The 27,506-nt window shown below is 36.9% G+C and overlaps 1 protein-coding gene across 1 annotated transcript in view; it reads right to left on the bottom strand.

Moving 5' to 3' along the window:
- Positions 1-27,506, bottom strand: part of CNST (consortin, connexin sorting protein) — a 50,588-nt gene that overhangs the window by 20,989 nt on the left and 2,093 nt on the right. The window contains exons 2-4 of the mRNA XM_069852424.1: positions 12,572-13,009; positions 6,374-6,579; positions 1,935-1,965 (exon numbers count right to left, since the gene is read on the bottom strand). Of these exons, the coding sequence (XP_069708525.1) occupies positions 1,935-1,965; positions 6,374-6,579; positions 12,572-12,959 (625 nt within the window). The 5' untranslated portion in view covers positions 12,960-13,009. The remainder of the gene's footprint in view (positions 1-1,934; positions 1,966-6,373; positions 6,580-12,571; positions 13,010-27,506) is intronic.

Raw genomic sequence — 27,506 nt, 5'->3', positions numbered from 1 at the left:
TTGTGCTTACATTTCTTCTATATTAAGAACTCTTTTGCCTTAGGGTTATCAATACATTCACAAAGGTATACTGATACATTTTGGAACAGTCAGGATATTTCTAGTTCCATCGAGGCCGAATTGTTTTCTCAGCTATTTAAAATTTAATTCTACAGTACAATGAGGACAGAAGTACAGTGGCTGAGGTATAGTAATACAGAAAAAATATTTTCCATTATTCATGCTAGTTGAAATACTGGAGTAATTATTCCAAAACCACAACCTGTACTTGTTATTCTTATTAGCCACATGCAACACATACGTAGCATGGCTTCTGAACAACAATATTAATGGAAAGAATATTCCTTGCCTTCAAGAAAACTGTTATTAGAAACAGAATTACAGATCAGAGAGATAGCCTTAGAGGATCACAGCAAGAAACCCTGAATTATTGTTAATATGAAGTTCTACACTGGATGAATTAAAATGCCTGTTGTGGATAATTAATACAGTGTGATATGATCAAGTAAGTTTGTTATTAACCTCAGGAAACTGATGGTTGCAAGTACAGAGGAGATATGCTTCATAAATATGTATTGTGGCGTTGAATTCCACACATCAGGTGAACACTACATTAAAATATTTCCTTCGATCAGCTTTAAATACAGTGTCCTTCAATTAAAGCAGCTTCTGTGAAAGAGAAACTGTCTTTCAATCACACTGTTGAATGACTTTTAAATTTATTGTATTTCTCCCTCCAGGGTCATAATTTACTACAGAATTTTTCCATGCCTTTAATTTGTGCTGTATATTTAGATTTTCTGACTAAAGTTTTTGAATCAGGATGACCAAGGCAGAAGTACAGTCTTCTAAGACAGTGATGGTTATTTGATTTTATACGTTACTTTCATAATATAATGACAATTATTTCTCTGGTTCTGTACTACAGGCTAGTATAATTTGGTTACAAAGATTCCTTTCCAGGTTTCTCATGTGTTATTATTTAATCATTATAATTGTATACTTGCTGTATTTCATTTGTAACAAATTACATAATAAAGAAATAATCTGTATGCATGGATTTTGTAATTTATGACACACCTTGTTGAATCACATATACCTTAGAGGGCTTACCGCTCTTGCCTTTTCTTTTTAGTCTGATCATTTTCCTCCAAAAAGCAAACAGAGGAAAACCCAGTCCACCTTTTCTGAAAATATAATTTCACTTTAAGTTTTAATATGATTATCACCTCCCACAATTTCTGATATTTACCAGACTAATTAGCAGTTCAACTATTATAACTTTTTGGCAAAACTTACTCGTATTATCTAGGAACAAATCAAAATAACCTGGATCATTGAACTAACTGTTCCCAGAAGCAATTACACATTGTTTCCTATGACAGTATCTCAAACTACCTTGATATGATTTTGACTAATTAGCATTTGCAAAAGAACATGTTGCTATTGTTTGTAGGTTACTGATCTCCCTTAGCTCAGTGTGTTTTGTATTTTTATTCTAATCTAGACACTTGTAGTACATATTCTAATCAACTGTTGTGGTAATTTTGTTCTTACTATAGCAGTTCCCTATTTGATATAACAGAATACATACGCTATCTAGATGGGACTTACTCCCAGTTACCAATACTCAGAACAAAACTTATCCTACAAAACCGGAAGTCCTTTGAAAATATTTTCTTACTTCCTTGCTTGGGTACTGATGATTGCATCGGTACAACTTTTGGAAGAGGTTTTAATACTATACTCATATTCCAGCTTTCTCATTAAGGACTTGCTAACATATTATATAATTCACTAATGGGTAAATTATGACAGCTTGCTTTTTTCTAACCCTGACCCACAACCTGTGAGTCATTGGTAAAGCATTTGTCTGTTTGACCATGACAGATTATTTTAAGATAGTGTAATGATATCTACAAATAAAAGGATACATTCCCCCTCTTGAAAATAGGTCTCGGCTATCTGCAAATATAAAAAATAAGAGAGTCTTAAGGATACAATATAATTTTTAATCATACCTTTTAACACCTTTTTTGCAGGTTCCTGTTTAATTTGGGTAAAATACGCATGTTCAGACTAAATGCATGTATTCTTTTTCTAGCAAAGACATTTAAGAAGAATATGAAAAAACAAAGAAATATGATGTCCTCTCACACAAATGAAATTGCCCAAATGCTAGTTGGGTTTTATCTTGTTACAACAAACTTCTTTAATGATAATATTAGAAAGTTTTAAAATTACCTAGAACAGAAGTACCGTGATACTGAGATGAGTTGAAGAGTTTAAATTCTGTTACTGACCATTGCATCCTTATTTTTGACCAAATAAAGATGACTGCTGAGCTCTTCGGAGCATTACAGTGCAATGTGATAAAACAAAAAAAATGGAGGTTTACTGACTAATGTAAAAAGAACAATATTTGGAAAAAAGTCATGACAAATATTGCCCGTCACAGCACCAGAGGCATACCAATGACCTTCCTGATTATATCCTATTTAAAATAATGTGAACAATAAATAATTACCATAAATATTTCAAATGCACAGAATTTGAAATATTTACAATATGAATATTTGAAATGCATGAGATAAACATAAAAGGACTCCAGTTCTTCATTGTTTTCTGCATTACTCCTAATTCACCTGCAGAAGCCAGATAATACCACTGCAGCAGCCTTCTGCCACTTCCATTCTTGAAGCTGCTCTTCTGTGTTAAAAAGATTTAAAGATCCTCTGTCTCACGTGTCAGTTCACTAAGCCTAACATCTTGGTATTTGAAGCTCTTCAACAACAGAGCAAGCCATGGAGTTTAGGCATTGAACAAATCAGAGGCTTTTCCACATTAGGTTGATGTTTCTATAACAGAACAATTAAAATCAGATTTGTAACAGGAAAGCTCTGCTGAAGACAACCACTGGAAAAACCTCCCCAAAATCATAGTTCTTCAAGACTCGTTCTCTTGGATGGATGTTGTGTTAATACAGATAGGTCAAATAAAAGAAATACCATGGAGGTGACACAAGAAATATGCAAATGTTTGCAAATGTTCCCTGTTGCATTTAGAGCTCAAAGTGCTATGGAAGTTTAATACAGAAAACAAAAATCATATCAAAGCAGCTAATGAAACTAGGAAAATCAAACATTAGACAGACCACACATAAAATACTTGAACACGTAAGTATGTCTCTAGCACTTCTAGCTTAACAAACTGTGTAAGCTGCCATTAAATGCTGCTGTAAGAGCTGCTGTCTCAGCCAACGGTGGGGAACTGTACAAGGGATCTCTATGCCTAAGCATTCAAGTTCTCTAGCTGCAACATCTTGAAAAACTTTCCCCTGGCTGGGTTATTTTTTAACACCTGTTTTTAACAAATCACGGCAAAAAGGAACAGTAAATACATGCTCATCAAGGGTCTATACACTGAGAAGCTATGTATAAACCAAGAATATGGGCATGCAAATAGAACAGAAAATTATCTTCCAGTGTATCAACTTATTGCTATATCAAGACAACATATTTTAATTACAGACTTACTGAAACCAATTGGCTATCCTCTTCTAGTGATGCTTTTACTTTAAACCGGCTATTTCAAAGCCAAAATTGCAAGCATGGAAGTGGCAGAACTTCCAGAAGAAAAGTCGAGATGGCAGTTAGAAAACCCACTTTTTCTGTTAGTTGAGTAGAGGTATCAGCTTTGTGTTTGGTCATTGTGTCCCATCCCCCTCAGTAAGCATAAAGGATTATTTCTTGGACTAAAAGAGCAAATACACCATTGTACTAGACTCCACACAACCAGCTCAGAGAAAGCAAGTATCCAAAGACAGTCAGAAAATAAGCAGGTTTCTAATCAGAATCAGAATTTCACTTTGACTTTGAGTTAGTGGTGAGAAGTAGTATAGAAAAAAACAGAGCTAATACCTGGAAAGGAAAAGGTGTAACACTGAATAGAAAAGAGACCATGGTAACCAAACATTTTTCATTTAATTCCTCCCAACTGATAAATAATCATTGAGATTTGAAATAACTAAAAATTTTTTAACTTGCTAGAAAATTGAGCAGGCTTTCCTAGAAAGCTGAGATTCAAATACTGATGGCTTTGCTTGCAAATGGAATAAAATACAGAAAATGCAAACATTAGAAGTAAAAATATTTTGTTCCAGAGAACTCAATAGTATCACTGACCTTTGCAAGCACTAACTAATTAATCTTCAGGGACAGTGTATGTTGGCAGTCTTACTATTTGCCATGCATAGTGTGGCAAGGACTACGATTGCAAAATGTGTCCAGTAACTGCAAATACACCGACACCTGAACATCCAAGTTGAGACACCTCATAACTGATACTTCAATGCCTTCTCTGGGAGGACACAAACATTCAGTCTCAAAACCTGAGGCATATCAATTTAAGCACTCATAATTTGAAGGGTTTAACAAGTGGACACAAGTGCTCAAAAAAGACAGCAACTTGATAGAGGAGTCTAGATTACAGGCTGTGTATTCCTGGCTCTCAGTCTTATTACTAATCACTAAGCCATTCTAAGCCCAGTACCTCCAAAAAAGAACTGGTAAATGACTTCTAAGGTTCTTGATTTGCACATTTTGTCTTCTATCCACAGTAGTCTCCTAAGGATTTCTGGAGCTCTGTATCTTTGTTTTATATAGAAATACTTTTAGATTCTGTGACAAGTAATAAACAAATCACATGAATCCCATTCAAGATAGGAAAAAAATTACACCCTATTTGAATTAAAAGTTAACCCTTAAACAGTTGCTAATATCCCCCATCTTTTGAATATTTGATACAGGCTTTCCACTAACAACTTTGTTAATATCCCAAAATACCTTACATAGCTTTTTATTTTACATTGAATATTGTCATATGGAATAAAAAGAGAATCTGATATAAGAGTATTTGCTAGACTTGGCATAAAAGAAAGTTACCGGCAGGCTGTATTAACAATCTGAAAAGAAGACTGAAGATGACAGGTTAATTAACTGGAAAAGGAAAAAAATCGTTAATAGACTCACTTTACCTGAAAATATGCATGCTATCGTCAAAAACTTTTATTTTTTTCCCCACATTAAGAAGTATGTTATGATCCTTGTAAATTCTCTTATCTTTCTTTCAAATGCTCCATTACAAATTGCTTGATATTTCTTAGGAAAAAAGAGTTGGGGTTTGATTACACGACTGAACCTGCAAATGCAGATTCTGTTCTCAGTTCTGTCACAGTACCTGTATGACTGTGAACAGGTTGTTACCCTTAGGGTTTGGCTTCCTCATATAAAAAGCAGCAAACAGATTTCACCTCCATCATATTCAATGACATCCCTTAATGTTTGTAAAGCGTTTTCAAGTTTTTGCTCTAACTGTTGTTTTCCAAAACAGACCTTGTACTAACACGTAAATGACTACCAATTTCAGCATAGCTAGAAGTACAAATGGTTAACCCTAATGGTTAATGCTAAATTTCAAATAAACTTAGGAATGATATGAAGTATCTTCACTCAGATATAGATTAAAATTAAAATTCTATGTCAAAGGTAAATTATCTATAATTTGCAATACTAAAGAGAAACTTCTTTCTCAAATATAATCACTGATTTATATCAAAGAGAATAAGAGTGCAGGAGTGTCATCACTCTGGAAGTTTAAAATATCACACCCATCCAATTTTTTACCTATATATGTATATACCCTACATTAGACACTATAACCAGACAAATTCTTCTATTGTACTGTTAGTCTGACACAGCTAAACTATAAATCAATACTGCATCAAGTCCTATCAACAGACTCATTTTGCATCATAATCTCCAGAAAGAAAAACATACTGACCAGTTAGTAAAAAAGATTGCTTTCCAAATGACACAGTATTTCCTGTGGTCCTGCAGATATGACAGCTGTGCTATGAAAGAGTATACACTAAGAAACCTTAAATCTTAGCATTCATGCATTAAATGCATACTTGAAAGAAGTCCCCAACTGTAAAAATAGATTTTAAACGTTATTTAGGTATCAGTTGTCTTATATCTATATCAGCGTCTTATAGACCATATTTAAGGAATGTTGAAGAGTGATTCTCCTAAATCTTCCTGCAAAACAGAATTTTACCATTTGGAAAATTAGAAAATCTGTCCTTAAGAGTTCCTCTTAACTGCAGAATATACTTCCAAGGCAGTTTATAATTTCATATATGTTAGAATGCCTTAGAGGAGACATTTGCCTTGACTACCTGTTATACATCAAAATACCCTCTCCAAATATAAATATTGGTATATGCTGAATTAATGCATTTTAAAGTAATTACGAAAGGTCCCAAATAAAAAAAAAACAATTGTGTGCAACACCCCAGAATCACAGAAAGTACCTGATGGAGACACAATGGAAGTATCTTAGAATCTATCTGCTCAACCTCTTCACGGAGCAAAGAGAAAAGGGACTGCAACGTTTGTTTTTGCTCTTTTTGGTGGAAGTTTTCATTTGCTTCAAAAGCACCTTCAGCATGCACAGAATCAGTTTCTGTAATAAGAGTATTCTCCTCCTTGATTGCAGAGGTTCCCACTGTATGAACTCCTTTAAAAAGAAGAAGTACTTAAGTTAGGATTAAAAAAATGTCAAATTGCTTTTTTAGGAAATTTCAATACAAAAGCTATGAATAAAACCCTAGTATCTTAAATAGCATCCCTACAGCTAATTAAACACCGGTCTTGTCAAAATGAGTTGTGAAAGGCCTGTCTCAGTGTCAGCTCACCAACCTGAAAAAGCACAGTAAAATACATCATGCATTTTTGTAAACTTCTAACTGGGATCTGATTCTAACTTAGGGCAACCTTCCTCTCCCTAAACTGCTCTACAGAGTTATTAATAAGAGACCAGGATGACCTAAAAGAAAAGCTGTTGTGACCAATGTTACAGTTTCAGCTAAAAAAATCAATACTTGGATGCAAGTGGACAAACTTCTACACTGAATTGTAACACAGCAGAGGTAGAAAGTAGGGTTCTTTGCAACACAGTTTTGCCCAGAAAGAGCAAAAAGAAGGTAGGCAAGGAGAATCTGAAGGTAGAAAACTACTCTCTGTGTCCAAACCCCCATATTTTATTGTTAGAAATGCAGCATTTGTAGAATACTGCTGATCATGAATATGACAGTTATCAGGAGACGTTAAATTAGATGAGGGAAGAAGTTTACAGCATGCAGTATAGTAGTGGGAGAAATCAACTACCCATCTACAGACTGGACCAGTTTCTCACAAAGATCAGGAAATAAACCAATAAATGATGGCTTCCTGTAACACACAGTCTAAGGAGTAACAAGAAAACTACAGTTTATTCCACCAGTTCAGGAACAATTTTTTTTTTAATCATAAAACATTGAATTTGATACATTTACATAGGTGAACTTTTAAAAATATAATCCTGTATTTAAAAAAAAAAATTTAGAGAAATTGGCCACTGAAATGTGTACCGCAAACTTTTATAAAACTCAGTCATGATGAGAATATTATTCTTCCTCAGCTACACCCGTTTTCCAAAAATCATTTAAGAGCAATAGAGATGGGGGCTCAGTTTCAAGTAACAATCACACTCTGACTGTTTCTACAGCTGGGGCATATTTCAGACCCCCCTTGTGTTCATTGCAACTGAAACCCTATAGTGACGATTCAGGTTTAAGATCTAGAGCTTAGGACAGACATTAGTTTGTCCACTGAAGGCTCGACTATTCTATTTTTCGTTATTTTAAACGTTTTATGAAGCAAACTATCCACATGAGGAGTACTAATAATCTCTGTGGGTGGCTGTTTTCACAGGGCTTATTGCCAGGCCAAATACAGGCGTAACAACATTGGTTTTTCAATACTAATGCATGTTTCTGCATTTCTAGTATTTATTAGGGCTTGGTGTGGGCCAAAAGCAACAAGAGACATAACTGGATGCAAGATTCAATCCAGGAAGTACTCTTAGAGATGGAATTAAGGCTGTGTTTAGAAATATAGCTTTCTGCTCAACACTTGATAATAAAACCAGAAAAAGAGGGTTCACATGTTCTGGCAAACCTTTTCTCTCAGGAAAAAACCCATCATTTCCAACTGCACTTTATTAAAGTAGTTCATATTAAAACATGAACATCAACTGAAACATTCTCAATAGCAACTATCATGAAGAGCTTTAATTTTAACATTATTGTGGTACCCCTGTCAACACAGTTTATAAACTGAATATTATTCCTACATATAGTTGAGCTGTCACTCACTTGGAATCAAATTCTGACCTCAAATTACTCCCCTGATTCTGAAGCAGGCCCTTATAGCCATTCAGGTTATTTCTACCCTGTTCCATTTTAAACACAAGACAGCATTTCTGCCTTACTAGTAACTATAACCAGTAACTTTTCTTGAGGTAGTAACATTTAGTAATGTTAGATGATAACACCTATATGATGAAATAAGATCCCTATTTATTAATTTTTTTCTCTGTGCTCTTTAGAAGGGCACACACCACCACTTTCTCCTGGAATCAACATTACGGTCCAAAGTAGACTTTTTTTTTCACTAAAAACTGGCATCATATATATTTCTGATATTTTAAGAAGCAAGGATGAAGGTTTTTTGCTTTGTAAGGCATTGATATTTAGAAATCATCTTGTTCCATAGTAGAATGGAACCAAAGCCTTTATGAAAATAAATGTGAAAAAACACAGAAAACATCAACTCTCCAATGGCCAGAGTGCTCACTGGGAACACAGCAGAGCGCCAAGTTCAAGTTTCAGCTCTGCCAGACTCACAGAGGTTTCAGGCAAAATCTACGCCCAGCTGGGTGTGCCAATGTTTCCTATAACATAGGGAGAGGCAAACTTCCTCAAAACTACCCTAAGAGTTCACAGAAGGTGCCTCATATTTGCAAAAAGTTCCAATTTTGTCAGACCTTGTGAACAAAAATGACAAATGCATTTTTCAACATCTAAGCATTTTTTTGTTCCGTCAGTATTGGAAGTATGTGAATTTAACACGCTATTGCCAACTGTCTCAGAATGAGTCAAAGGTGCACGTATGAGGCATTTGCTATCAAATAAAGCTATCATATTAAAAGAAGGGATATTAGCCTCTGGCTTTAACTGAATTTTAATTTTCACATTCATTAACATTAGCTTAAGTCACCAGTAACAGAGGCTTCTAGAGCAGAAAACACATGATAATGTCTTCTTCTAAGCATTCTTTGGTATTCAATACCAGAAAGCTGTTTCAGACTGATTCATTCAACAACTATCGAAAAAAGACCAACAAGTATTTAAAAAAATACATTTTTAAGAGAAGATATTTTAAGACAGGAGTGTTGACCATAAAGATATAACTCTAACTAGACAAGCTCAAAATCTTGTTTACTGTAGCACAGAAACCTAAATAAAATAATATTGCTTGAATTTTAATACAATTTGACCAGTTAATATTCATATACTTAATTTGCTGCAACACCAAATCCATTCCAACTTTTCCACTTTCTTCCCACACCTTCAAGATACCTCAAGAAATAACTTAAATGATTTACAGGAAAAATAGTATGTTGCAGAGTTTAACTTGGGGAAAAAACAATGATGTGTGTGTTATCATGCTCTACTATGTCACAGAACTACACAGTGTGATTTTACAATACAAAGTTAATAGTTATGCCAGAACTAATCTTCTGAAAAAAGACGAGATCATTTTCAGAGAGCAGAGATAATTTGAAGTCCACATTTACAAAAATACATTGAAGCAGATGACGCTTCATGAATCACTATCTCTACTGCACTGAAGTTAGCACAATTCATTACAAGGAATTCAAGCATGAATGATCACTGAAGCCTAAATTTGTCAATTTAAATTGACATCATTTTTTCGATCACCAGTGTCCACACAGTCTATTCAAAGCTATTATTAGTATACCAAAACAATGTGAGAGATATTTGGGATCTGGAAGCTATAGACTTGTCAATTCTCTGTAACATGTCTACTGCAGCAATGAGAAAACTAAATGGAAGTGCTTTTTCAAACGATGCACAGGTGAAATCCTGTGCTTACTACAGGACACTGAAACAGATATAAAGATTCTTAATCTTTTATCTCAGTCACCTAAGTGTGGGAGCTAGGATAATACCAGCTCCAAAGCATTGCAAGCATATAAAGAAACATAATAACCAAATACTTATAACTGCTTATGCTTTATAACCACATATTTAGAGGGTTTCAAATGCATTACAAGTGTGAATACTTGCTCTTTCTTCTAAACAAAAACATATGTCGAGAGTAGAAGATTGGTTTCTCTAGTGATCACAAATCTTTGGCTAAGCAACTCCTCAACAAATAATAATAAGTAAATATAGTTTTCAATACTCTAGGTTTACTACTTCAGTCACAAGCAAGAGAAGGAATATGAACGACGTGCTTTTTCAGTCATCTTTTCCAGAATGGCAATAATTAACAGCAACCCTAACAGGTCTGCTTAGAGGGAAAGAGAATAAGATTCATAAATCTCTTCTTTAGCTACAAGTCAAAGCTACTCCTGATTTCTCAACAGTTAAGAATTAAAATAATATCACCATAACACATGCCATGCAAGTATTTAGTTGTGATGCCAACTTGCTTGCGTGACGCTCTGCTGTCACCCATTCAGGGATTTTCTGGTTTGATTATTCTCTCCTTTATCTCTGAGTTGGTATAAAGACAAGAACGCTAGTTTGGTTCTCTCACGCAGAGGGATTCTTAGGAATTATTTAAAATAGCTGGTGTTAAAAACTGAAAGGAGGATTCTCACTATAATAAAGACACCTGCAATATCAAGAATTGTGACAGCCACTGCATTGTATGTAAAAACAGGAGAATCATCATGTGAGAATACTTAAAGTGCTAAATGTAAATTAGCCCCTAAGCAGCAGGAGATATAGTGTACGTTTATGTTTTGATCTTCTTTCTATAACAGTCAAGGTTCTTTATTAATTAGTAAGAGATTGTTCACAGAGATTCCAGAAAATACTTAAAAGTTTTGCAGGCATCCTTTGCATTTTTGCATCTTCTGCTGTGTTTTTTTACATGTCTACATTTTTCCATGGAATTTTCCATATTTCAGCTTTCCGCTTTTTGCCTTAAAATTACCATCTGCTGTGCACAGCTCGTTTTTCTTGGTGCTTCTGCACCAGGTGATTGTGTTTATCAACAAGAATACAAACTAACAGAGAGAAAATACAGACAAAGTTTAACTTTCAGTGTTTGGCTGAATGCCTCCTTTTCTTCCTCTCATTATGCTTCAGATATTTCTGTCCATACATCTGTAACACATTAAATCAACTTGTTTTTTGTTATTCCCATCATACAGATGACCGGTTCTCAGATAATTCTGCCAATCCCTTGTTTTAATTATTCTCTTCTGTTTTTAAACATTAAAAATACAGTTGAAATATAGACGGAATGACTTTCTGTATCATTTAATAACTTACACTTCCTATAAAAACAGATTTCAGAATCTTCTTATCTTTACTAGAAAATATAATTTTTCTCTTCTAGATTTTGCCTGTAAGTACAAGTATTTGCCTGTAAGACATGGAATGCAAGGTCTTCTTCCTTTCCTTTCTTTACCTATTTTATAATCCTTTAATATCATTATGAGTTTTAAGATTAGGCCATAAAAGATATGTCATTTACTGGAAAACTGTATTTTAAAACTATTTTAAGTAGCCAAATACTCTGTCTTCTCAGACTTTAGATGAAAAAAAAAATACACAGGGGGGTGTGGGGGGAAGGAACCCCAAAAGCATCCAAGCAACTTTCAAAGATACCTATGCAATGAAGCACACTGATTTTAATCGATATATTTGCAGCACTACAACACATAAGCTTTACAATTTATTGCAAGAAAATAATATAACACATGAAACTGATGCAGACAAATCCTACTCATTCAAAAAGGGAAGAACATGTAACAATCATTCACATTTTCCCTATCCAATTCATATCCAAAAAATCTAAAGGAGAAGTAATACAAAAAATTGGTAGAAACACATTTGCGAACAGCCCATTACCCAGATGCATACCCTAGGACTATCTATTAAGCTTTGAAAACTGTAAAATCTGACAGCAGCAGGCCAAGATTAAGCTCATAACAAGATTTCAAATCTTCGCACTGGATTAAGGCACCAAAATCTTGCACTCAACAACAATATTCAGATTAACTAAACCATACTGCCTGAATTCCTGCCTATTCCAATTTCAAAGTCAGCCCAATTTCTATACTGAAACTCTGTACCTCCCTCTACTCATGTTTCCTTGATATGGCCCATCTGCTACACAGCCAACGTTGGAATACAGAAGGTGAAAACATCCAGAATTGAATCTGATTTAGAACTATTAACAGTTTGCCACTCCCACTTCCCCCTCCCCTTAAAAAAAAAAATAAATCCCCAAACCCCCCAACTTCAGTGAAATTTTAAAAATAATTAGTATGACATCTAAAATACATCTTTCTTTTTATTTTACAGATTAGAACTACAGTGTTATTATTTTGAGCAAACAGAACAAAAATATTTTTCATAAAGTACCTTTAGATTTTTTACTGGAGCTTCTTTTACTTCTTGGACTTCTTTTTCCTCCTAGCTGTTTTTCAGTAATGGGCTTTTCCTCCAGCTGGGGGTCCATATGGACATTTACAGATCTCGTCTCAGCCTCACCTTCCTTACAGCTTGGGGCACAGTCTCTGCTGTCCATATTCTCATTATTATTGATGCTGTCCTGCTCACCGTCATCCTGTCGTCCCATAGCAATGCTACTGCAGGTCAGAACCTCATTCCCATCACTGTCAAGTTGATTTTCATTTTCATCAGCTGAAGAAACCAAGCGAGTTGCCAAACTTTCCACCCTATAGTCAGCAGGACGACTGTCCTTTGAGTCTACTTGTAGATCATTTGGTGGAAATTCTCTGTCATCCATTAGAGCGTTACTTGTTGAACCACTTAATCTCCCTCCAAATGTTTTTAAACCTAAAATATAAAACCAGAAGAAGCATTTGTAACAATGGATATATAACCTTGTACTTAATGCCAGTCAATAAAGAATCATGTTAGCCAAGTGATACAGTTTAAAAGTATGGGGAAATTCTTTCAAACGGTAACCCACTGCCTCATCCTAAGTCTTTAAAGCATATCTACATTCAAAAAAACTATCTATAAACTTGTATTTTTATCCAACTATAATTGGTTCCAGTTTTCTGACCAACAGCATAGCTAATCTCTACAGCAGTGCTCACAGTGTTATACAGCTGAGGAAACGAGAAAAACAGAAAGATAAACAGACACTACCTCCACCCTGCCCCTTTAAATCCACGGCTAAACCAAAAGCATTCTTGTCACATAAGGTCACAGATTTCCTGAAACAAAAATGAACTAGGGAGCAATAAAAGGAGAACAACTTTTAATTGTCACTCATGATACAACATCAAATATACAGAGATATTAACTGTGTTACAAGAATTAGATGCAAGTAGAACCTGTTTATTGACTCAGATCGTCACTTTAGTTTCAAGAAAACAGCCAACATGTCTTCAGCGTACCTAGAGGCAGATGGTTTGTTAACAAAATCCCCTAATCCTCCACCTACTCTCAGCAGGGGTCAATTTTGCCTTTTTGTGAACATGCAATTCTAATGAATACTGCAGGAAAAATAAGGGTAACTCAGCAGAGTTACACAGTACTTACACTGGACTAATGTTGTATCAGTTCCTATCCTTAGCTTTTAGAAACATGGCAATATTGCTGGTTTAACTTAGTGTATAGATAAAATCCAGCTTCACCAAGTGCATTTCATTAGATTTAGTTTACATATTTTAAACAGCAAAGCCAAAAAATTCAGCAAACAGCCTTGTATTCTAGAAGACCTTAGACAAGCCTCCTACATCAGCTTCCTCTCCTTTCCTTTAAATGAAAAGGCATTTTTGGAAACCTGTCTTCACTAGGGTAAATGTGACAGGAGCAAATAAAGATGACTGAGTCAGACTCTTCTCAGTAATATCCAGTAAAAGGATAAGAGGCTATGGACACAAACTGAATACAAGAAACTCATTTTAAACATAATGTGAAAATTAATTGATAAGTTTTGCTGCAGCTGGTTTGTATGTTTAATTATCTTGTCATATAAATCTGTCTTGTATCAAGACATAATATACAGACAATCTCCAGACATGGATAAATAACCTGACAGGATAAACACTCGCTTACAGTTGCAAGCGTTTATTGATATACTTAGTTGTCTTGTAAGATATAACTGTTTTAGGTCAGGAGACGACCTGAAGGAAGTCTCCAGACATGGTTGGATAGCCTAAAAAATAAACATTCTTTGAGGACTTTCATGGTCCTTTGTCTAAAACTAGTATATATACCTACTGCTTTTGTAAGATAGTACGACTTTTTTAGAAGGGCATCCAATTCAGTGCTGAATTGTAAAATAAAAATATTACTGCCTTTGCTTCGAGACTTTCTCCTTTTCAATATTTTACCAGTATTTAAGCTTTTCTCACAATAAAAAGAAGCTTTACTTTTAAGGGTGATAGAACACTGGGACAGGTTGCCTGGACGGAACACTAGAACAGGGCTGCCCAGAACAGGTTTTGGAGCTGCCATCTTCAGAGGTATTCAAAACCCAGCTGGTCATGGTCCTGAGCAACACACTCTAGCTGAGCTTGCTTTGGGTAGGGGGTTGGACTAGACAGTCTCCAGAGCTCCCTTCCAACCTTAACCATCCTACAGTTTTAGAACTGTGACTGGTGGGATCCTTGATTAGACACCGGCTACATCATGAAGAGAAAATTCCTCCTGTATCTGCCTTTTGTACAAGATTTTAAATAATCTTTGTTAAAATGCTCATATTAAAAATCATATTTGCTAGTTCTGAGTGGGGGAAAACCGATGTAAATCATACATCTATTTTACCAAGAACTCATTCAGACACCAAGTTCCGAAGTCAAATGTGCATGCAGCGTCAACCCAAGTAAACTCTAAAATTTTCAATTTCTTTTTCCATTTGTAGGATTAGGAAGGAATGAAAAGGAAGGATGCCAGACTGCAGAACTGAAGATGACTTCACAGAAACTATCCTGTGCTCATGCACATACCAGCTACTGCAATTACTGCTGACCATCTACGCCGACCGTTAGGGTGCACAGCCAGCAGAAACTTCACAGCTTTAAATCTTAATTGTCCACTCCTCTTCCTTCACTACTTTCAGTTGTTCTGGCGCTCAGTGACTGCCCTTTACACCTGTGCCTGAATATTTTGTTAGCATTCCTGAAGAACTTATTTTTAAAGACTTAATTCTTAACATAGATTTTGCTAAGCCAACAGTTGCCAGGAAGCATATAAAAATCATCTTTAGTAGCTTACCCCTTCTTAGCAAAAGTTTACTTCTTCACCACTGAGGTACTCCTGGATCCCTCCATCAAATACTGCATTACTGGTTTTACAGGAGCAGCAAGACCTGGGCAGCTACACTGGCCCTTAGAAAATGCTTCAGTTTGCACATGCTCTGTAAAGATTAGCACATGCCAGAGTAGGTTACAAGGACTGTGTGCCAGTATTATCAAGAAAAATGTTCTAGGAGTTCCAGGGAAGCATGCAAAGAGTGACAAGCCACGACCAGCTGGGCAACACAAAAGCAAGAGTCAGCACCAAACAGAACAACTCCATCTTCACTTCCAGCCTGAAGAAGTCATTAACCATTTCCAGCCATATCAGTCGAACAAAAAATATTGCCTATCCTGTAACATATAAGCTGCACCAGGGAAATTAAGACTGGGCATTAAGAAGCGTTTCTTTACCAAGAAAGTGGTCAAATACTGGAACACTGCCTAGAGAGCTGGTTGATGCCCCAAGCCTGTCAGTGTTTCAGGGACATTTGACCAATGTCTTTAATAACATGCTTTAAATTTTGGTCAGCCCTGAACTGGTCAGGCAGTTGAACTAGATGATCATTGTAGGTTCCTATATATATCCTATCCCAGAAGAATAATGAATTGTACACTAAAGATACAAGTTGTACTTTCCTCTGTCAACCAAATAAGAGAATTGGCTTACTTTGAGCACTACAGAGACAAAGAACACAGAGATACATAACTGGAGAATGCATCTGTTCATTAGAAGGATACCCTTTAATCGAGCATTTTTCTCTCAAAGAGAGTTAAACACGAAATGAAAAGTTAAGAGGAGGATAAAACTTAATCAGACCAGCAAGAATCAGAACTAGAAGATACTTTTTACAGACACTGCACTAGTGCTATGCTATTTCTTGATAATTGTTTTAAATCATTAAAAAAAAAAAAAATTCCAAACAGCACAATAAACTTCAAAGGTTCACATCTCACTCTTCCTGGCATATGAAATAACTACTACTGCTGCCTTCCCTAGTTCATAGATTAAATGATATATCAAACAAAAGATGTTGAAGTAAATTGCCCAAAGCCAACAAGGAATTAGATTTAACAGCAGTAATTAAAAATCAGGATGTGCTACCACCACTCTCTTGCTTCTATCAGTAGACAACATTTTATCCTTTCAACAGCTATCACAGGGAAACAGAAACGTGCATGCACTTGAACAAGGTGCTTCCTATTAGATTGCGCATATTGATGAAAAGACGCTTTTGACAAGTGACATTTTCTACAGAGGAAGCTAACATTCTGATAGAAAATATTAACTCATTTCCTTGTAACATGTGGCTAAAATGATAGTCCCCTATAACTGAGAGGCTGGAGAGCACTTGCAGCTAGCATAGATCAATCTTTCTTAGTTTGTTGTTTGAAACTCAGTATTTTTCCAAAATAAATGTAGCCCTGAAAAGCTATTCCTTTCTACAATGCTTACAAAAATCCAGAAAATGCTCGTTCAAAGGATGACCCCACCCTGATGAAACTTTTTTTTCTTCCTGTTTTTCAGTGTTGCTATCTACTATTTGTTTTGTCTTTACAAAGGCAACAGGCAGGTACCAAAGTGAAGCTGAATTCTGCAACAATGTACTCTACCTCTGTCTAAGAGCAGAAGCAGAAACATTTATTTATAAATAAAAATGGAATTAAAAACATTAGTGGTTTGAACTATAATTATCAGATCATTAACATGCAGTTACTGTATTTGCTGTTTTGCCATTGAAATTAATTGTACACACAACCGATACACCAAGAGAAAATCTTTGCTCCTTCCTAGGCACATCTTTCTTCCCTTCACTGGTTGCCCAAAATTGAAATAAAAGATCAACACCGAGTACAACCGTGCTGACCTCTTCTAAAGGGTGCCGATAAATTAAAGTGGTTCAGTTCCAGTTGCCAAACAGATTCATGCAATTGGCATATATAATCATGGTGATTATACCACAAATGAAAAATAAGATGGAAAATACTTTCCAAGTGGCTAACAGACAAAGTTGACATTGAAGAAATTAGTTATATGTTTATTTTCATTAGGACAAACAGTATGTACATCACAGAAATGATGTACACTCACTTCTATTTTAAATCAATCTCAGTCTTAAAAAGCTTGAGCTCTTCAGTGTTCTCTTTTATGTACTTCACATAACTTCATATAATTCCAACAAGTTCTTTAGGGGCTCATTTTTGTGTGTGTACAGAGCCTTTCTCCCATCTATCCTTACTAAGAAAGCATAAACTTAAATACAGTTGTTTGGATTGTATTCTGGGAAAAAAGGGAAGAACTGGGACCCTTCTGACCTGGCACAGCTGAAATTTGAAGAGAGCATTAGGAGGGCCCAAACCCTCAAACACACACACCACAACCTCAAACTCTCATATTAACACAGCTTCTGTGTCCTGGAAAGTTGGTGGTTTTTGTGAATGTTTACTGAATATATAGCATAGTATTTAATTTAATGATCTCAGAAGTATCTTACAGAACAAATCAAGAATGTAATGTCCTATCTGCTGGCAAAAGGCTAAAAAGGTTCTAACATTCAAGGAAGTTACGGCAAATATTTTTTTATTCCATTTGACTGCCTTCATATAACTCCTGTGCCAAAGACACTATTTCCCCTCTCTCATTTTCATGCTACTTAATTATGCTATCTTAATTAGAGAGACTTAAGTCTTTTAATTCTTTGGAAGTCAGTTTCCCCACTGTATCACCTTTATTGCTCTACTCATGCCTCAGATTGGTTCTTGGTGTTGCTTCTACTCAATCTTTTCATTAACTTTGATGATAAAACACAATAGATATATAAAATCTCCAGCTAGAAGTAGTCATAAGGACTCTCAAGGATTTCATTCAAAATTAATTGTAGCAGTAAGTGCTCCAAAAGGAGTAACATGAAATTCACTACAACAAACAGAAGATACCATATCTTTTAGAATAAAACATAGAACCATATAATCATAGAACAGTTTGGGTTGGAAGGGGCCTTAGAGATCACCCAGTTCCAACACCCCTGCATGGGCAGAGACACCCTCCACTAGATCAGGTTGCTCAAAGCCCCAAACAACCTGGCCTCGAACACCTCCAGGGATGGGGCATCCATGACTCGACTGGCCAACATCTGCCAGCACCTCATCACTCTCACGTAAAAAATTTCTTCATAATGTCTAATCTCATCTCTCCTCTTTCAGCTTAAACCAGTTACACCTTGTCCTATCACTGCACCCCTGAGGAAGAGCCCCTCCCCAGCTTTCCTGTAGGTCCCCTTTAAAAACTGGAAGGGTGCTATAAGGTCTCCCCAGCACCTTCTCTTCTCCAGGCTGAACAAGCACACCTCTCAGCCTTTCCTCATATGGGAGGTGCTCCAGACCTCTGACTATCTTTGTGTCTCTCCTCTGGACTTGGGTCTAACAAACTCATGTCCTTCCTGTGCTGAGGACTTCTGAATTGAATGCATTACTCCAGGTGTGGTCTCACAAGAGTAAAGTAGAGGGGCAGAATCACCTCCCTCAACCTGCTGGTCGTGCTTCTTTTGATGCAGCCCAGGATAGAGTTGGCTTTTATGGGTTGCAAAGGCACATTGATGGCTCATGTTGAGCTTTTCATCCACCAGCACTCCCAAGTCCTTCTCTTCAAGGCTACTCTCAACCCATTCTCCACCCAGCCTGTATCTGTGCTTGGGATTGTCCCAACCCAGGTGCAGGGACCTTGCACTTGGCCTTACTGAACTTCATGAGGTTTGCACAGGCCTGCCTCTCAAGACTGTCAAAGTCCCTCTGCATGGCATCCCTTCCCTCCAGTGTGTCACCCGCACCACAGAGCTTGGTGTCATTAGAAAACTTGCTGAGGGTGCACTCAATCCTACTGCCCATGTCTCTAATAAAGATGATAATCAACACTGGTCCTAATACTGACCACTGAGGAACACCATTCATTACTGGTCTCCACTTGGACATTGAGCCGTTGGCCATGACTCTGACTGTGACCATCCAGCCAATTCCTTATTCAGAGTGGTCCATCCATGAAACCAGTGTCTCTCCAATTTAGAGACAAGAATGTTGTGTAGGACTGTGTAGAAAGCTTTGCACAAGTCCAGGCAGAGGATGTCAGTTACTCTTCCCGTATCCACTGACACTGCAGTCCCATTGTAGAAGGCCACCAAGTTTGTGAGGCATGATTTGCCCTTAGTAAAGCCATGTTGGCTGTCACCAATCACCTCCTTATTTTCCATGTGCCACTGCAGAGTTTCCAGGAGGATCTGCTCCATGATTTTACTAGGCACAGAGGTGGGACTGACCATCCTGTATTTCCTTGGGTCTGTCTTTCTTTGATTTTTAAAAACAGGAGTTGTGTTTCCCCTTTCCCAGTCAGTGGGAACTTCACTGGACTGTCATGACTCCCAGATATGATGGACAGTGGGTTAGCAACTTCACCTGCCAGTTTCCTTAGGACCCGTGAATGCATCTCATCAGCTTCTATGGACTTCTGCACCTTCAGGTTCACAATGAAGTACATCTACGTGAAACAGACCCAGTCATTCTGTTCTCATGAAAAACGTTTCATAGAGATACCAAACAGAAAACTGACTGTGAGTCCAAATGCTCTTTTCTCCTGAGATATAATACAGTCAGTGTTACAGGCACAAGTGACTTGTCTACCAGGTGAATTGCAGCCATGCATTTTTGTTTTGTGCACAATATATACAAAACAAGATGTACACAAATAGCAGAACCTAGATTACAGTGAGGTAAGAGTTACAGAAAGGATGGCACAGCACTACACATGGTAATAGTTACTCAGCCTAGAAAAGGTTGCCATACAACCAACCAAACAGGCTGTCCAGAGATGCTGTGGAATCCCCATCCTTTTTAAGGAAGAAATTAAGCAAGTCTCAGGTTTAAGGACAGGTTAATAGAGATAGTACCTAGGCTAAAGGGAATTTTATTTTCTGTGCAGGAGTTTTGTCCTTTTTTTTTTTTTGGCCTTACAGAATGGACTCATTAGTAGTTTATTATTTCACAAGACAGTCCTATGTACAATCCCGTTACTGGAGAGCCTTGCTATGAGAGAATCTCATTAGCACCCTCCTGACTGCTCAGTCTGCCCTATGTTTGGCTCTGAAATTATATACTAGGGGTAAAAATAACTTTACACATGTTTTCTTCTTCTGTGTCAGATGTATGGTTTAGGAAGTCTGTCTCTTCAAACGTGTGGAGTCTGCTATCCTCCAAGCAGTATTCAGATCCAGAAGTGGTTTATCTAATTTCACTGAATTTACAAAAACATATAAGCACGAACACAAGTGGTTTGGCAATTTCTAACACTGAAGTGACACTTCTCAAGTGGCAGTAGCATTTAAGGGCATGATGATCTTAATATCTATAAACTGCATGAATAGTGAGGTTTTGAGAGGAAGTTCCACTTCCTCTCATGATTCTGCTATTTTCAACTACTAGGCCTCCTCTTATTCACAGCTTTAATAAACAGTGATAAACACATACTGCCAGGCATTATCTACTCTTACACATTTAACATTACGATAAAAATTTGTTTCAGTCAGCAGCCAAATACAAGAAGTTTGTCTGGGAACAAAAAGTATCTTTTATTAGAACATACAACAGGGTTCAGACAAAAATTTCTCACAAACAAGCTCTTTTTCAGCACTCAAAATACCCAATGATCAGCCTTCTAAGTGTCTGAAAAGTTCTGGTTTTAAAGCTTCACTACAACTAATTTCACTGAATAGTATAAGAATAAAAGAGGACCCCACCATCTGATGCGATTTCTTTTTGTTCTTGTCTACAGCAAAACACCAGAACATCTCTCAGACAGGGCAGAAAGGAAGTGGAATAGACCATGATAGATTCACAGAATCATAGAATGGTTTAGGTTAGAAGGGACCTTAAAGATCATCCTGTTCCAACCCCCCTGCCATGGGCAGGGACAACTCCCATTAGGCCAGGTTGCTCAAGGCCAATCCAACCTGGCCTTGAACATTTCCAGGGATGGTGAATCCACAACTTCCCTGGGCAACCTCTTCCAGGGTCTCACCACCCTCATTGAGAAGAATTGCTTCCTAAAATCCAGTCCAAATCTTGCCCCCTCCAATGTATAGCCATTCCCCTCATCCTATTACTGCATGCCTTTCTAAGAAGTCCCTCCCCAGCTTTCTTGTAGGCCCCCTTCAGGTACTGGAAGGTCGCTATGAGATCTCCTTGGAGCCTTCTCTTTTCCAAGCTGAACAAGCCCATCTCTCTCAGCCTGTCCTCACAGCAGATGTACTCCAGCCCTCTGATCATCTTTGTAGCCCTCCTCTTGGACCAATTCCAACAGTTCCACATCCTTCTTATACTGGAGATTTTGGAACTGGACACAGTACTCTAGATGAGGGTCTCACAAGTGAGGAGTAGACGGAGAGAATCACCTCCCTCGATGTACTGGCCATGCTTCTTCTGATGCAGCCCAGGATATGGTTGGCCTTCTGGGCTGCGAGCGCACATTGCCGGCTCATGTCAAGTTTCTCATCAATGAGCACCCCCAAGTCCTTCTCTGCAGAGCTGCTCTCAATCATGTCATCCCCCATTCTGTACTGAAACAGTGGATTGCCCTGACCCAGGTGTAGGACCTTGCACTTTGCCTTGTTGAACCTCACGAGGTTCTCACAGCCCCACTTCTCCAGCCTGTGTCCAGGTCCCTCTGGATGACATCCCATACATCCAGCATGGCAACTACACCACTCAGCTTGGTGCCATCTGCAAACTTGCTGAGAGTGCACTCGATCTCACTGTCTATATGATTGATGAAGATATTAAACAGCACTGGTCCCAGTACGGACCCCTAAGGGACACCAGTTGTCATAGATCTCTATCTGGACATTGAGCTGTTTACTACTCTCTGAATGCGACCATCTAACCAATTCCTTATCCACCAAACAGTCCACCCATCAAATCCATATCTCTCCAATTTAGAGAGAAGGATGTTGTGGGGGACTGTGTCAAAGGCTTTACAGAAGTCCAGATAGATCACATTCATTGGTTTTCCCATGTCCACTGATGTGGTTACCCCATCACAGAGAGCCATTGGGTTGGTCAGGCAGGACTCGCCCTTAGTGAAGTCATGCTGGCTGCCTCTAATATCCTCCCCATCCTCCATGTGCTTTAGCATAGCTTCTAGATGTTTAGGAAGATGGAGAACTTCTATCACTGCAGCATTTTTATAAACAACCTAGACAAACATTGGTCAAGAATAATCTACGAGTAACTGGTCCTGTCATGGGATGCATGAATCTCCTTTTAAGTCTTACAAGGAGTAGCAATTTGCCTTTCTTGATTTTTGTACTTTCCTTCTAATTGAACAACTCCCAGATTGTTGTTACACTTAAGAACACGTACACAATTACAAAGTATAACAAAGATAAAAACTTCCTACCAGACAAATATAAGTGTTTCTAGGATGGGTACTTTTTTCTTAGAGTAAAAAAAAAAAAAAGTCCTTCAAATCAGTACAAATTATTTTTAGAACTAATCAGCTCTGTTCACTCTTTCACTTTGAGCCAAATCTTTAATTTATCAGGACCTGAGAAAGCTGGTACTTCCTACCACATCATAAGAGGTAGCAAAAAAATGCAGAATGATCTAAAATCTCTCACGCTCTCAGGTTACAACTTTAAATAAATATAAAAAGGCAGAAATGACAGAACACAGTACCTTAAATCGGAGATGCAAGATGAGGCAATTATCTAAAAACTGCCCATTGGAAGAAACAAGTGTTCAAGACTTTCTAACAGTGGAATTTCATAGAAAGATTGAATTCCATACTTTATAATAATCCCATTTGAGGGATAAGCAAATTCTACAACTTTCATCAATACAAAGAAAATTAGCGTGGTCAAAATATTCAGTTAGGTTGTAAATCATACTGAGGCCAGAAAAAAATGACAAATAGAACGGAAATTCATTCCATAAAATTTATGAAGCTATTCTTGTCTGCCAGTATTACAAACCTGCAGTCCCCCTGTTATCAAACCTGCAAGTCCAGCCAGAGTGTTAATTAAGAAAAGAGCCAATTGTTAGACCTTCAATAATTGTCATCATTAGAAAATTAGAATATCTAACAGCTCTACCAAAATGTTGCATCAGTTGGTTTTAGATTTCAGAAAGGAAAGATGGTCTGGTTTCTGTATTATTCAATGTCAGGTAAAAATGACTGAGATCAAATCTTTTCTTTGCTCTGAACCTCCTCCATGAAGTTGGTAAAACTGTTACATAACCCTTAATGCATTTAACAACTACAAAATACTGCTTTATTTCACAGGAGTACAACAAAGATGAGTATATTAAAAAGACTGTGAAATAGATATTTTGGTAAAGAGGATTACACAAGGACCATGAATAGGTACAAAACAGACACTTAAATTTGGTCAAGTCTTTTGGCCTTAAATGCACAAGCGAACACATAAACCAGGAGAGGCTCATGTTAAATGCATCCTAATGCCCCCCAAATGAATCACTCCTCTAACTTGATTGAAGTTAACAAAGTTGTGACCACTTTAACCCAGAGCCGACTTTAGCCTTGAGCATCCTTTCAACTCTCCCCCTTCCAACACAAGCCTTATTAAGGTAATTCATTTCAGCTCTAGTAGTGTGAATAGATACTGGCTGTATGAGCTGTCTCTAATAATTTACACATACTTTTGATTAACAAATCTTGGAGTGCACAGTTATAATTTTTTCTTTTAGAATTTGAATGTATCTTTGTAATACCTGAGCCTGTAAAGAGAGATACAATTTGTTTTAAATCAGGTTTTTAGAAAACTCTTTCATCAAGGCCATTTTAAGTAGTCGTTTCCATTTAAAAAAAAATATCTTTCAATTAGAAAGCCCCAAACATCACAAATGTTAGTAAAACCTAACATCAGTACTCTAAGAGGGTGAAAACTGAATTGAGATAACTTAAATATAGCAAGACAGGAGATTTACAGCCTATAGAAACACTGAATGCTTACTATTTCTCCTTGTATTAATGATGTCATATTTCAGTGCTGTAACACTAGGCTTTAATAATCTTCCATGAGAAGGAGAAATCCAGATAAGAAACCAAGCAGTCATCAAACTAACATTGCATAAGGGGTAATATTCCAGCTGTCATAAAATATTCCTGTGATCAAATGTGTAAGCTTTGGACTGTGAATGTCACTTTATTTTAGAAAGACATGAATAAAGGAACATGCCAAAACACTACTGAACTACTCACAAACTTGTAAGTTTCAGGACAGATGGCTCCAAACTGTTATTTTGCTATCAGTCAACTGTAGTACTAACAACAGAACAAAAAAACATCTGAACTGTGATGTGGGTCCAGCTGAAATGTTAGTCTAAAGTGGTAAGATGATCATGCCCCCACTTTGAGGCTAAAAGCACACAAAAATCCAAGTTGTAACCATTAGGAAAGAACTTCCAAAATGTACACTATAAATTTCCATGTTATTTAAGTGACATATCCCTCGTGTGAGCCTAAAAATCCTCCTATCATACTCATATTATAAAGATAAAACAAATACCCCGATTCGTTTACTTATTTTTTTTAAAAAAACCCACTTATTTTGAATAAATCTCAATTTGCCCTGTAGTGCCATATTACTTTTCCAAACAAAATAAAACAAGAACATTAAAAGTTAACTCATAGACGGAGGAAAGCAGTGTTAAAGCTCACACATTAGTAATTCAGTCTGGACATAAAAGCAGTGTATTAGAACAACAGTAGAAAAAACTTCACACTCCTTGGCAACTCTGTTCCTAAAAAGCAAGCATGCAACACACCAAAATTTCTCTATAGAAATATTTGACATGAACATGATTTCTCCTCTACGCTTTCCTTATAAGTTAGCAACACATTTTCAGACAGAGTTTAACAGTAAGTAGATAAATAAAAAGAATAAAAAAATCTTTAGCATGACAAGCTCTTGAGCAAGATAACATTGCCAAAGTGTTCAAATACTTATGACAAGATACACATACAAACAAGGTCTGAGTAAATTTGAGAGTCAGCACAATGTGCTCACCAGAACTCATTTAAGAGGAACTCTGAGAGAAGTAGAAGATGCACCTATTAGCATTTTTTTAAATACGCACAGAAAATATTTGCAGTAAATTTAGTGCTGATGAAAGATGGCAGATTGATAGCCCTAGGGACTGAGCTGCTCTGTATACACAGAACAGTTATAGCACACAGTGAGAAAGTTTGTAACCTTGCCAAAATGCCTTATAATACACAGCTTATGCAACAGCCTTCACACTACAGAACCTTTTGCCTCTGCACTGAAAGTGTCAAAAATATTGTTGCTTAGTACTCATTAAAAGGGAAAATAAGACATGGACACTGTTATTAGCATCAGTAGGGACAGAATTGAAAGCATCAGCTTATTTAAAAATGTTTACTTCTGTGCTCAATGGCTCTTTTGTCAGCTGCGAACTTTGCTGCAGTTTATAAGTCTGCAAAATCAATCTGCATCTGGTGTGAAAATGCCTTCCTATTAGAAAGCACGTTTTAACAACACAACAATAGCAAAGGAGGAGCAGTTTAACATTTTTTTTCCAAATATGGCTGGACTCGATGATCCGGTGGGTCTCTTCCAACCTGGTTATTCTATGATTCTATGATTTTATGACCATACAGCAGGTGCTCAGAAAGGGTCTCAAAGGAGAACTAACCTGGTAACTTTCACATAATTGGCACCTGAGCACTCACTCTCCTGTGATCTCCACAATTGATCTAGCCCACTTCTAATGGACAGTAATTCCCTGTTAACCAGGTTTTCAGTGCTAGGCTGGAAGGTACACTGTGACATGGAGCAGGCAGGTTTCCAAGGAACCTTGAACTTATATTTCCCTTACTACTAATATCTTGGCCAAACAGCAAATATACACTCCCCTGCCAAACCGCTCCCTCCCTTCCTGACCCAATCCAAGTGTCCAACCATTTGACAACAGATTATACATAGAAAAGCAGTAAGTTAACATTTATAAAGCATGCTGGCTCTAAATACAAAATTGCTAACTTCATTGTAAAGACAGATTTTCACTTAGAAGGAAGATGTCTGATATAACTCACAGGCTGCAAACTTACTGGATCTAAAACTAGATTGTGGCATAGGACTAAATGCTGCCTTTTTAGTTCTTGTGACATTTCCTTTGTGCATGCATGGGCTTGGAGAGGACGGAGGACAAGGGAAAAGGACAAAAGAATGAGGGTACTCGCTGGGTGACTTTTAAAAAATAATTTTTCCTAGAGACTATTTTTCTGAGTGCATAGCACTTACAGCACTTCTGAAGAAATCACTTATCACTCCTTCTACTATTCTCCTTGGTCGCCATCCAAAGTATTACAGCAAGATTACTAAAGTATGGTGAATAAAATAAGTGAAAACAACACTTGTACAACAGGTAAGCCTTGCAATAGATGCATAATTAAAAAAACCCCAATCAATATTAAAGTGAGTTATTATTATTGATCAATTAAGATCAATCAATATTATTGGTCTTGAGATCAAATTTTACAATGAGTTAATGATAAAATGGAATACGGTGAATAAAATAGAAAGATAAAGAGTTTTTGAAACAATTATATGCTAACAAACTTAATCTGCATTCTCAGACAAATAGGAGACTCTAATTATAAGTATCACTACCAGATGAAAATTTATCAACTTGCAAATTTCCATCCACATATCCCCTGGGGTTTTTCCTTGCAAGATGGGAATTCTACTGAATCTGTGCTTAAAATGCAGTATGGGCATAAGAGTTTGAGAAACTGCGGTCCAGGAAGTATTAACACAACGTTACAAAATACCTGTCAGTATTTACTACAGGTAAGTGGTTAGTATGTAGCAAAATCACACTGAAAGACTAATGCTTCAATACTAACTTAAAAAACAAAAAAACCCAAACCACCACACTTTAAACGAAGCCAAATAAAAGTAAATGCAAAAGACATCTAGAACCATTAGGAAGAAATATATCTCTTTACTGGTCTTTTTGACCCATACAATTAATGAGCATAGGCTGGAATCCAA

Source organism: Phaenicophaeus curvirostris, chromosome 2, assembly GCF_032191515.1.
Source record: "Phaenicophaeus curvirostris isolate KB17595 chromosome 2, BPBGC_Pcur_1.0, whole genome shotgun sequence".
NCBI lineage: Eukaryota > Metazoa > Chordata > Aves > Cuculiformes > Cuculidae > Phaenicophaeus > Phaenicophaeus curvirostris.
Note: the sequence above shows the minus strand (reverse complement) of the source record. Positions and strands in the feature narration are given on the sequence as shown.